The 13,539-nt window shown below is 43.7% G+C and overlaps 1 protein-coding gene across 3 annotated transcripts in view; it reads right to left on the bottom strand.

The window, feature by feature from the left end:
* The window catches only part of SPOCK3 (SPARC (osteonectin), cwcv and kazal like domains proteoglycan 3), a 130,697-nt gene that overhangs the window by 7,169 nt on the left and 109,989 nt on the right, over positions 1–13,539 (bottom strand). For 2 of the 3 annotated variants that reach the window (XM_064482516.1, XM_064482517.1), the window contains exons 7-8: positions 11,448–11,567; positions 4,165–4,386 (exon numbers count right to left, since the gene is read on the bottom strand). In XM_064482516.1, the coding sequence (XP_064338586.1) occupies positions 4,165–4,386; positions 11,448–11,567 (342 nt within the window). The remainder of the gene's footprint in view (positions 1–4,164; positions 4,387–11,447; positions 11,568–13,539) is intronic. The other variant, XM_064482518.1, reaches the window with a different exon arrangement.

Raw genomic sequence — 13,539 nt, 5'->3', positions numbered from 1 at the left:
ATATATAATTATACATATTCTTCCATATAATACATATTTTATATGAAAATAGTTTAATGTTTTACTCATATTCTAAAAACTTGATATTAATACTTGCTGTGTAAAACTGTATCACAAACCATTGAAACAGCAGAACAATAAATTAGTATTTATTTTGCTACACTGTAACTTTTTAAGGAAAAGCAAGATATAATTAATTCAAATAATTAAAAATTCTTTAGTATAAAGCTTGCAATAGTCAGTTATTAAATTTTCAAGGAAGCAACAAAGTGGAATGAGGAAATAAGACAAAGAACTTGAAATGTATTTTACAGTTTAATACGTAAGGCCAACAATGCTTTCTCTAGAGGATCCTAACGTGTGAAGAAAAAGTAATTGGTTTGAAAAACCTGACTCTTGATTAGCAACCTCACTGAATAAACTCAGGACAGCCCCACCAGCTCTGTGTGAGGGGTGTGCAATGCTTCCAGAGAAGTCATGGTAGATCAGGCTGTTCCACATACAGCACGGGAGTGTGAAATACCTTTTCTCCTCTCTGCTTCTGGCCTTCCACTCGGTAGTACGCGGAGGGCCTGACTGAGATTTCACAGGTCGTGAAATGCACTTGCAAAGAAAGGACGCAGATGGAAGGGCAGGGAGGTGGCCAAGAGCATGAAGGTCTGGACACGGTGAGATGTGAACGCTCGGTGTAGGGCATCAGCACAGACTTACACACAAGATTTATTTCCCATCATCTACCGATGTTTTTACTTTATGGGAAATTCTGACTTTATCTGCTTAAAGGTGTATGAAAATCATGAGTTATCGAATATAGGCTTTAATTCAGTCATTGAATTTACAAGTAATGAATCCCAACACTTGTTTTAAAAAACAAGAAAAAAAGAATTAAAATCTTCTACTAGTTAATTAAAAAAAAAAGCTGTTTTTAAAAATAACATTCTTCATTGTTTTGATTTCTGAATTTAAAAACTCAAATCCTTATACTGGAACCATTCACACATTACCTGAATGTCATATCATGAATTGATAGTTTTCCATACAATGATAACAATGCATTCTTATTTTCCCACTCAATTCTGAGCTGAATGTCACTAGGAAAATAAATAAGGAAATATCTACATGTGCACAATAGGAATATACACATGTGTCTTTCCCACACTCACAGCTAGTCACTTTTAGGGAGGTGCATTTCCATTGTCAAACGTATACAACTAGAGTCACAGCTGAAAAGGGGGCGGACGCGGAAGAGGTCTGGGGATGCCCAAGTGGGCAGCATATCCTCTGCAGGGTAGGGGAGCCCCTCTCAGGGGCTGCTCCCGTGTTCCCTGTCCTCCTCACACTTTATGGCCCCCGCAGCCTCTAACAGGATGAATAACACTCCCTGTGCTTAACATCTTGCCTTAAACAGGAAAACGTCTTTCGTAGCAGCTGGTGCAGTTGGTCCCTGTCCCTGTGGCCAAATGCGTTACCCACTCTAAGGATGCACTGCTCCCACCCATCGGCATACCGTTGGCTGAAGTGAGACTTGCTGGGGTGACCTGTACTGAATGGGACTTGCCAACAGGCTGCACAGGGACGTCTCTCCGCATTTTATGTCTGACGACCTTGCAAAGTCTGCATACAGCGGTAAAGCTGATGGAGGCAGAACTTTCAAATCCCAGTCCCTGTGCTCCTCCCACCACGTGAAGGTGTTTGGGGCCAGTGCGCGCCAGTCCTCAGCCGTGAGATGGGGTAATCAAACTTTCACAGGCTATGTGGGTAATAAATGATTTTACGTATCTCAAAAACTAGCTGAGCCTGAATAAATGTTAATTTTCTTTCTCTTCCTGGATCTTACTACAACAAGACTTGAAATGGAATAAATGGATTTACTGTTTTGAGTGGGGGCTTAGAATACACTTTACGAAAGTCAGTTACTAACACCCAAGATAACAAAAATCCCCAAGTAATATTCCTCCTTCGCCTGTTTCATGATTAGTTAGAAAGAAGAATTACACAAGCCACAGTCATAGCCATTTTGTACCACTTAACTCTCAGGATTTCAGAATATTAGTCATGGAAACAAATTTGTAGTTTAATTAAAGTTAAAACATTTTTTCCATTGAAAAACTGTAAGTATTTCACCGGCTTGAGACTTTATATTCTCAACCTCTTTGATTAAACTATTGAAATTAACCTTAATTTTGTATTTTTGAAAGGTACTTTTCAAAAAACACTTATATTTTTCTGATATTTTCCAACAACCATACAACTATGGTCTTGATTGCAGTTTTAAGTCAACCTGGATCAGTAACACCCACTTATTCTCCCTCTACACACACACACACACACATGCACACATACACACACACGTACATTTTACTCTAATTATAGTAAACTTAAGAATTTGTTGTTTGTATTGAATAAATAGGAAAAACACATTCTTTATAAGGCGAAACATTTGAAGAAAAATGTTTTAAAATTAATGTTTATTCCTTTTCATGAAATTACCTGATGAACTAATTCCCTAAGTCAGTTACCGTGACAGAGCTTTTTGGGTTTTGTTTTTTTTTTTTTTGTAATGTTTTCTAGCATATTAAAGTAATGCACATAATTAGCCAAACTCTCCTAAGGTTTTGGGAAGTTGTATAAATCCTTTAACCAGCTTGGGTACCATTAACTAAATTACTTCTACCATATATTAAATGATCTCATAAAATATCTTTATGTGACCATAAGGATTTTAATACTTTGGAAGTGAATACATGAAATGTATATAAAGCAGAATCTTTTGGGGACTTTTGATTAGTTCTATAAATATTACTGCAAAATCTAGGAATGTTTTAAGATAAACACATTGACTTCTGCAGTAGAAACATTCAGAGTTATTCAGAATAGTTTTAAATGCTCCTGTATAAACACTTGGACATGCTATCATAACAACCAAAGAAAAACTAAAAAACACTTGTAATAAAAGACCACATGTCTTTTTATGGCAGTTCACCTGGATTTACTTTTTTATTCTTTAAGTGATTTAAGTGTAGACTCGTCATTAAAACTAGGATGAAGTTTTCTAGGGGTATTCGGTCAACCTGAAAGCATGTAATAGTAAGTCAGCAAGTGTGTGTGTGTCTGAATGTGAGTGATTGTGTTCATGTGTCTCTGTGTGTGTCTGTGTGTACAATTTAGAATACTCTAACAAATCAAATTTTTTACACTTTGTTTAAAGTAGTTTATAAATAATCTACGCTACAAACCCAGTTTACAGATAAGCATGTTGTCTCTAATTACTAAACTATTACTAATACATGAAAAGGCATTGAGATAGTAAAAATGCCCTAGAGAATGTGCTGGTTTCCTGAAAACCTGAGAACCATCCACACAGTTCAAAGCAGCTTGTTCATTCTCTCAGCTGCCGGGAGCTTTGAAATGCAGTTTGTCTTTCAAAATCAGCATCAGGGTCACACGTATCATTGTTTTCGGAGTTTCCCCAAACCTTCCCGTAATGTCAGTGTTTGGGGCCCTTCCCTCACACACTTGATTTTAATCACCCTCCGGACGACTATACACGCAGGCTCCAGCGTCCTGTTACATTTCGTTTCCTAGTGAAGACGGGCTGTCAAGGACAGCCGCTGCCTTGCCTCTCCAGGGAATCGGGACTCCGTCTTTGCTAATGAATTTTTATAAAGCTAAGTTATCTTAAAAGTTTGAAAGATCATTTTAAAATCAAATACGTAAAAATAACTTTATGGTGAAAGCTATGGTTCATTCAGCTCATTTAAAAAGATCACAAAACAGAACATTAAACTCCACAGTATAGAGATGAAAATCCGTTTTTACACCGTGGGCAAGACCGACAACAGGTTAATTTAAATGACTACCTTTAGCATCTATGTTCTCCTATCCCGATGTCCTTCTTGGTGGCTCATAATGGAGACTCTAACGAAGTGCGTTAACAGAGCACATTAATTATGGTTTTTCATCTCCTTCAGCATGTGTAGCATCCCTGGCTGAGTTACGCTGTTCAGGCTTACCTGCTCTTTTGTTAACCACTTTAGTTAGAAGAATAGCTACCAAAAGAGTGGGGTGAGGCACTACTGTCACTGGGAGGACTGAGCACATGGGGGGCGGTCCCTTGCTGTCTCAGGATTTTCACTGGGAGGACCGAGCACATGGGGGCTGTACCTTGCTGTCTCTGGAAGCAGGCGCACCACTCGTTGTTGGAGATGCAGCGGTCCCGGTACGTGTCGCAGGAGTTGAAGAAGGCCTCCGCGCATGGCTCGTTTTTGTCCAGGTACATGCTGCCCAGCTCTGACGGATCCAGGAGCAGGTCGTAGTTGGTGTCCAGTCTGTTAAACATCCAGCCAAGTGAATCCTTACAAATTGGCAAAATACTGGTATCAAATCCTAAAGGCAAAGACAGAAAAAAAAGATGAGCTAAATCTGGATGTCACCATCAGCATGCAAACACCATGATGCCACGCGGGTCCCCCTCCAGGCACCTGCTCCCAGTTGGCTCCAGAGTAAAGGGAGAGAGTCACACACACCTGGCAAGAGAGTTGTGAGGAATAACCAACCAGGACAGAAAGCATTAGGACTAGTTAGTCATTTGCTCAGTGGCAGTTCCTACTGTCATTATATTATAGATTTTTTATTCTTCTTTTTATTGGTCTTTTCCTGAATAAACAGGTTATCATGATGAATGGTTCACTAGGTGACATACCTCTGAGTAATATTCATAAAAAAATAAAATTCATTTTTTAGTCAAAGCAGCAAAATGCCCTTTTAACAGAAGTATGACTGACATACTATAAATAACAGCTTCAGCAGTGCTCTGTATCTTGGCAGAACCACAGCAACCCTGACGGCTCACAAGTAACATCCGGGGAAAGAACCACCACTGTGTAATTTTCGCAGCTCCCCTGTCTTCCCTCAAGGCCTCTTCTAAGCACGAATCTGCCACGGTGGGCGCAGGGGTGCATGGGGGACAGGTCTGTACCCAGCCGCTCGCTCTCCGAGGGCGATCACCTCGCCAGCCACGGGCCCCGCCAGGGTCAGCGTCCTGCAGAGCGGCAGCGGCAGGCAGCGTGTGAGGCATAACTGAGGAACTTACCTTCGACTCTCACATGTCAGGTTATGCTGGTTTTCCCATGTGTTTTGTCATCTGGTTTTTGCCTTATTTGTTACGGTTCACTCATCACAAGTGACAGGAAAACAATAACTCATTTAACTAGCGTGGAGGAGAGGCTGTCCTTGGAGAGGGTGTGACGGTTGTCTGGAAACTGAGGATCAGACAGACAAGCTTCAGGAGCAGGAGCTAGAGAGCAGTTAAACCATTTATGAGCGGAATTCTCCCTCAGGTGCAGTTCCTTTTATTTTCTAGTTGTGCACAAACCACTTTTATAATTTTAGTTTGCAAGATGAAGAATAATGGCAGAGAAGATATTTTGCATTTTTAGGATACTTAGGATTACAAATTAAATGGGTATCTACTGTAGGAGATGTAGGACTGAAGACGTTCGCAATCTCGCCACCTTTGCAGGATTTATCACGGTAACATACTCAGAGCTTCCCATCTGTGCGTTGCGGTGCCGGGCAAGGGCGTGCAGAGATCAGACGGTGTCTGTGACGCTTTCATAAAAGCACAGAGAGAAATCCAGTGACTTTCTCACTGTTTGTGCTTTTCTTTGTAAAACTGTTGGCAGCAACAAACAGAATTCTCCCACTCAACCAAACAGAAAGTAAACGCGAGTGGCTCTTCTCCTATTTACTTCCCAGGTCCTGACCTTGGTTCTGGGAATGCAGGGTTGGAACATGCGGACAAGGACCCTCTTCTCTGAGCTTACTTTCATAACAGCATGGCTGGAGAAACTGGCTGAAGCTATCCCTGACCACCAGAAGTTGTCGAGTGCTCAGGGATTATGTGAAGAAAGCCACCCGCAGGAAAAATAAATGCACTAAACTCTGCAAAACCACTCAAAGAACCCGAGTTCTGGGTTGAGGTTTCTGGTGTGGCTTTGACCTTCTCTTCCCTTCCCAAGTTCATCTTATGAAGCACTGAAGGAACTTAAATGCCTTTATGAGCAAATGGTCTGGGGAGACGAAGGGGCATTGGGAGTCAGTGCAGAGGGCCTGCCCTCTCCCTTCACCTCCTTCTGAAGAGCGGAGGGCCCCGCTGCCAGCTTCCCGAGGCTCCCAGGGCATCGCGGAAGGCCTGCCAGTGTCTGTGAGGAGAGGCGGCTGAGCCCCAGGGGAGGCTGGCCTGTCTGCTCTCTGCCTGGTCCTGGTGCTGCCCACGTGGGAGCGGGCGCTGCAGTGCAGCCCAGACGGCTCTGGGGAGGAGCTGGGCCCGGAGGCTCGCTCTCTGCTGGGATGCCGGGTGGATGAGACCCAGGGATGCGGGGCCGGAGCAGAAGGCCAGGGTCCACCGGAGCGCCTCCTGTCCGGGTCAGCGTGGAGGTAACAGCACACGCGCCCTGTGCCTTTCAGGATGGAGAAGAAGGACTGGAGCGCTGACACAGCTGACATTAGCTCCGGAAGGAAAACTCCACCCGGGACTGTGGGAGCAGCGTGGATGCCGGGGACCCCTCGTGAGGGCGCCCGTGGGCTGCTCGGATCACACCTTCGCTTGAGCCTCCTTTGAACCGCCACCAGCCTTTAAAATGGGAGGCTTAAACCGACCTCCGCCCAGTGTCATGACGACCCACAAACACCGTTAGTTTCAGCACGTCCTTCCTCGCTGTTTTCCTCAGGATGGTGTGAAAGAGGAGGGGCCTCACTTCCCATCGTGTTTGCAGCTCTACTTTGAGAAGAGCTTTTCTACAACCCAGGTATCAACATAAAAGAATGTTTCTGAGAATGTGATGCGCACAGACACCTAGTAAATTTTAGACACAACGGAACTAAGAGTTTATCCTTTGTGTTAAAAAGTAATGAACTTACAGCGCACGTGTCTGCTGAGAGACCAGTCAGATGAAATGTGACGTTTTAGATGGAGAATGCCAGGGAAGCTGATTTGGATTCAGGCCACTGGCCTGTCGTTAAGTAATTTAATATATAGAAGGTTTAACGTCCACGTCTAGACAATGTGTGGACTTTCAAAGCATGACCTCTATGTTACCCTGGAGATAAAAAACACAGTGAGTTTATGTCATCAGAATGATATACACAAAGTTGTGCTACCAGGGTCATTGGCATGATGTTACAGAAAAGGACCAGATATAACATTATTTTTATCCTCTCAAATGTATACTATTCAATACGATTATCTTGATGCTACAAATGTAAAATAAATAAATTTGGAAAAAACTTTTCCTATCTTATTTTAAACTTGTGGAGCTACACACTATGTGGTGACTGAGAGAGTTCTCAGATGTGCCAGCACGTACTCCCCGTATATAACACAGAAAAAAGACAGCATGGACGCCCGTGAAGACCAACAGAGCAGGAACCCGGGGCTACCGGGGGTCTGACTGGTGTGGCCGCGGTGAAGAATCTGGCTTTCATCCAATTTCTGACGTCGACGTTGCCTTAGACAGACCAGCCACTCCAGCTTTCTTATGATTAGAATTTCTATTCTACTTTACACTACGTTGCATTTTACACTTAAAATGGGTTTCTTAGAGACAGCGTGGCACTGACTCTCACACTATTTCCAAGTCTAACAATCTCTGCCTTTTTACTGAAGCATTAGAGCCACATGCACTTAATATCATCAATATGGTTGTATTTAAATCTTCCATCTTCCTTTTATTTTATTTTTTCCCTTCTACTATTTATCCCACCATCTTTTTTTCCATGTGCTTTGTTTTGGGTGGTTTCTGTCACATCTCTTCAGGTACGTGGACTTTCTCTTCCATAGAATCCATTTTTTATTTCATTCATTGTCCGCTTCCCTACACGTACTATGGGCTGTTCTGTTCCTCTCGTACCTGGTGTCTGTTCACCTTTATCCCACCGTGCGCAGTAACACCGCTTACAACAGCTGTTTAAGGTCCTTGTGTGCTAAGCCCATCCTCACTGCTGTCTCTGGGTATGGTTTCTGGATTGCAACCTCCCCAAACTGCGGGCCACTGTTTTATGCTTCACAGCGTGCTTGGTAAACATCAGCTGGATGCTGCACATTGTGGATTTTAAATCGTTGATTTTGGGGTTTTGTGGAATTCCTCCCCGTATTTTTCTTTGTTCTGGCATGAAGCTAAAAACCTGCAAGTCGGCACGACTCTTTGAGGGCAGCTTTCAGGCTCTGTTATGTCAGGTGCAGAGCAGACCTTCATCTGAGGACTGACTTAGTCCCTCTGCCAAAGTGCGTCTTATTTCATCACATGGACGAACAACCGTTTCTTCATCCGCTCGCCAGGATGGACATTCGGGTTGTGGCCAGTGTTGCACTTATAAGTAAACTTTCAATGAACATCCACACGTATTTTTTTTAAACATTTTTTAATTGAGTTATAGACATTTTACAATGTTGTGTCAAATTCCAGTGTACAGCACAATTTTTCAGTTATACATGAACATACATGTATTCATTGTCACATTTTTTTTCACTGTGAGCTACCACAAGATCTTATATATATTTCCCTGTGCTGTACAGTATAATCTTGCTTATCTATCCTACATATGTCTGTCAGTATCTACAGATTTTCAACTCCCAGTCTGTCCCTTCCCACCCCATCCACACACATGTTTTAATGTGAACACATGTTGTAATTTCTCAAGGAGAAATATCATGAAATGAGATTTCTGTGTCCTGCGACAAGTTCCTATTTCCTTTTATAAAACACTGCCTGGTTGTCCTTCAAAGTGGCGGCACCGTCTCGCGCTCCCACCCCAGTGGACGGGACAGCAGTTACTCCATCTTGACCAGACCCGGTCCTGCCATTCACCACGGCCTTTCTAATAAGGATACAGGAGGCACCTCCTTGTGGACAGGGGTCGGCGTCTCCCCCGTGATGACCAACATCCAGCTTCCTTCCAGGTCTTCCTAACGTGGTACCTTCTCTGGTGACGTGCACGGCGTCTTGCCCACTTTCAGTGGAGGGGGAGTTGCTTCACCACTGTTGAGATTTGAGTGTTATTTATATTTTCTTGATGCGAGTCCTTTACCAGACGTGCATTTGCCAGTATTTCCTCCCACTCTGTGGCTTGTCTTTTCATTGGAAAAGCAGTATCTTTTGAAAATGAAACATTTGTAGTTTTGATGAAGTTTGGCATCACTTTTTCCTTTTATGTGTCGTATCCGAGAAATCCCTGCTGACCAAAGGTCACGTGTGTTTGTGCCTGTGTTTTCTTCCATGAGTTTCATAGCCTTAGGCTGTCCTCACGGGAGGGCTGACTTCTGTGTAAGGTAACGGCTGTCTGGGACCCTCTTCAATGGATTCCACTACTAGATGCAAGTGACAGCTGGGCCTCCCTGACCCCACGCTGGGAGAGGGACTCAGCGAAACTCGGCCAAGAGCAGGGACGGTGTTTCTCAGTCTCCGTGTTTCCCAGCGTGCCGCACATGCGGTAGGGTCTGTGTCAGCTCCTCCAGGACACATGACAACCCTGGGCCTGGGGACTACACAGCCAGCTGGCCGCGGCAGCTCCCTGGAGGGACGCAGACACCCAACTCTGGTTCCCCTGCCTGGTGCCGCCAGGCTCCTCCCCATCACAGAGCCCAGGAGAGGGACACAGACGTGGTCACTCTCCCCGGATCTGCTGCGTGTCCCGTTTTGAATCCTGACATCGACAAGATTCCCGCTGGCTTTGACTCTGAAGCTGCACATCTCAACGTGAACACCAGCCACAAACAGGCATCACCTACTGTCCCAGTGGACCCCCCATCCTTCCCGGTCCCAGAGAGAAAGACCTGTGAGAACTGCAGTCCAGACACTCGTCAAATCAACCCCTGACCCCTTCATGCACTATGAATAATCCTATGTCCCACTTTTCGTTCATCCTCCAAAGATATTCAACTCTCAAAGTGCTTCCTGCAATTAACCCACTATATTAAGTGTCTCATTTTTGGCAAGAAAAAGCTAGAAAGGGAAATAACATTTGTGATTGTGTACAATTAACCAGGCACCGTTCTGAGTGTCCCACAAGCTCTCTTTTCATCCACCTCCAAATACAGGAGGGACTGTTCGTCTTAACTAAATTCATCAGAGAGATCTGAAAGCAAGCGATAAAAATATTCAAGTACGAGTACTGGGGGGACAGACGTGGACACGAATCAAAAAGTCAATACTGAAGGATCTGGAGCAAATCTTTCCCCACCCCAGGTATGAATACAGGGGCAAATATACTTTATTATTTCTTTAACTAAGATCAGGCATCCTACTTACTCTCAAGGTATCAAAAAATTAATTTCTGTCAAAAACTTAAACAATAATTCTGGAGACAAGCCAGAGAGGACACCGACGGCAGGGAGATACTACAGTTTCTCTGGGGGCTTCCTAAGAAGAAGGACATGGACACAGTCATCACACGTTCACAGTTATCATGTCTCTCTGCAAAAACTGACTTAACAAGAATTACTGTATTCTTTAAGGATGTCAAGACCCAGAAATACAAATAAGGGCTTACAGAAAACTCCCTGATGAGAAGACAAACAGGGCGTTTAGGAAATACAGACTGTGGACGCTAAGCCCCCTCACTAGGTGACTCTGTTAGAAACAGACGTCCGAGGACCTGCAGGTGGGGTCGCGGTGACGGAGGGTCCTCGGGACCGCCTCTGCAGCCAAGACGCTGCCCCCACTCCCTGCCTCCTCTTCCTGCTCTTAGTGCAAATGCTTCGGTCTTTGAAAGCACCCCCAAACCAAGCTCATGTTTCAATACATGTCTCTTACATGCATTAAACCCGTAATACATATTTTTTATAAATGAAAAAATGTAAAATGAAAAGTTTATACAATTATTCATAGCAAGCGTTCTATTTTAGTTTACATTTCCCAATTCTAAGAAATTAAAAAAAAAAAAACTTTGATGGTTTACACAGATGAAGAATCATGTAAGACTCACCTGGCGCTTATTTTCTTCTTTTATGAATTCGGTTTGCAGTGCGAGACTGAAAATATCCTACGGCCTACTGACAGCTGAGTCAAATTAGAAACAGCTGATCGAGGGAGTGGGTGCCACGTCCTCCAAAACTTTAAGGGCGTCAGAACTTCTACCTTTGTTTCCGTGTGGTTCTCTTCTTCCCCACTTCTCTCAATACACTGAAATATGTTCCTACTCTTCCAGTTCAACTAGGAGTTAAATGCTGTCTCTAATGGAATATTCCTTTTTCTAACCAGAGTTGTCACAAATGCTGTATCTCCTTGCAAAACACGTTACGGGTGTGCTTGGAACTAACAACAATGTTCTGATTTCTGTTGACCATCTAAGTAAAGAATAAAGTTTGAAGTATGTGTTTGATCTAAGCAACTCATTGGAGACAGAGCCCCACGCGAGACACAACGACACGCCAGACTTGGGAACCTTACTGCTTCGCTCCAGCCGCAGGGACGCCCTGCTGTCCGTGTTCTGACCTCCACTCTCGTGAAGGGCCTTGAACCAGTCCCGCAGTCTGCTGGCCACCTCCCTGAGCTCCAGGGCGCTGCACGCTGAAACAGAGACAACACCGATCCTGAAGAATGACTTGACATAATACGTAATGTCAGTGCTCATTCTCAAAGACGCCAACAACCAAAGGGCAACAACCACCAAAAGAAAAGATGTAACACAACTGCCAACTGTTTTGCTTTCAAAAACGAAGTATGTTTCGACATAAGATGCAATATAACAAGAACAATTCCTTTAATAAAGGAATATTATGAGAAGAATTCTGCCTCCACCCTTCGCTGCAATAAAACACACGATTAAGGCTCTTGCTGTTAACATCACATAAGTTGAGTTGTAATATTTACGTGCTGAACACCCGCCATGGGAGGATGGTGGATTATTCGGGGAAATAAGGGATTGAAAACCGCAAATGATTACTTACATATTTATTACCAGCTCCACCTATTACAATAGCTTTCAATTAAAAACCTGCATTAGTACATTCAATATAGAGAGGAATTATCAGTTATAAACAGAGGCCATTTTTATCTGGTTTAATCCTACATATTTTTTTTGAACACAGAAAAGGAAGAGCTATCTTTTTGACATTAGGAAAGAGTGTGAAATATTTAAGAAAATGGCATATTTCTGCTGTAAAAATAAGGTGTTAGCAAATTTTGACATTTGGAACTTGATTCCTCTTTTAAAAAATATTGTTATTTACCAATAATTATGTTCTTTAAAACAGTTTATGCAATAAAAATAGCAGAATACATTTTATAAATACATATGTATGTGTATCTGTGTGTGAGCCCAATGCTAAAATATGGTGTATCAAATTCAGGAGTTTGTCACCAAGATATTTTGAAAATATAAGAAATACTGAATTCCATTGTTACCACAGACCTAACTCCTCTGCAAGTAGCTAATGTGCAGCGTCCTGGACTAAGAGCTTGTTAGCAGAGCTCTTCCTGTGCCTTTTCTGAAAAACAGTGACTTACACAATGGTAAGTGTCACGTGGCGCTTAACATACCTATATACGTGACGTTACAGGATATATAATGTGACGCGCACAACACGAAGTGCAGTATAGGATAACGCAATAGAATTTAAGAGCTTAAGACCACTTCCTAGTATTAAAGGAAATAAACTCCAGGTTCCTAGGACCCTCCCAGAGCCTAAAGGAGGACGCACACCAGCAAATCGCTGTGGCATTTCAGGACCCTGGAGGCAAAGAGGAAGATTCCACAAGCTGCATCAGAAACTCACAAAGAATAAGGAGTCAATGTCTTCAGACGTTTCAATATTGACACTGACAGGCAGAAAAACAACTGGAAAGTTACTCATATTTTAAACTGGGGATCCTATATCCAGAAAAATCAGGTGGAATCAAAAGTTAAAGATATTTTAAAGATGCAAGATCCCCAGATTAAGCACCCACATGACTTCCCCGGGAGCTGCTGGAAGACGTGACACGGCAGAGACTGGAGATGGGGAGGCCGAGACACAGGCGATGGAAGACCTCACGGAGAAGCGAGGGACGTCCAGGAGGACAGGGCCTGCACGCGTGCTGGGGGCCAATGCGTGGTGGGGGAGCAGGTCTGAAAGCCGCTGGTCAAGGGTCAGTTATGGAACTCCTCACACTCTTTACCCAGGGGAACCAACGAGCTTCGAGGACGTCAGAGATCAGGTCTGGCTGAGGCTGTGACAGGGTGCAGCTCCCTCAGCGCGAACAGGACTCTCAGCCCGGTCGCTCTGCACCAACAAACACCTGCTCAGCCCGCAAAGTGCTGTGCGGGAGCCCGGAGCCCACCCGAAGGAAGGGCGTTCTACGCACACAGATGCCGAGACTGGAGACCCGCGCCTTCGGGAGGAAGAGGTGGAGCAGCGAGATGGCATCTCCAGTTAGGGGACAGGGATGCGGGAAAGTGGTGTGAGGGTCTCTCCTTTCCTTTTGAATCGTGTGCTGATACTTCTATTGATGGTAAAAAATAAATTTAAAAACTTAAATTTCCTTCAAAAATTAACTGCAG

This window comes from Camelus dromedarius, chromosome 36 (assembly GCF_036321535.1).
Source record: "Camelus dromedarius isolate mCamDro1 chromosome 36, mCamDro1.pat, whole genome shotgun sequence".
In the NCBI taxonomy this organism is placed as follows: Eukaryota; Metazoa; Chordata; class Mammalia; order Artiodactyla; family Camelidae; genus Camelus; species Camelus dromedarius.
This window is presented reverse-complemented; position numbering and strand designations above follow the sequence as displayed.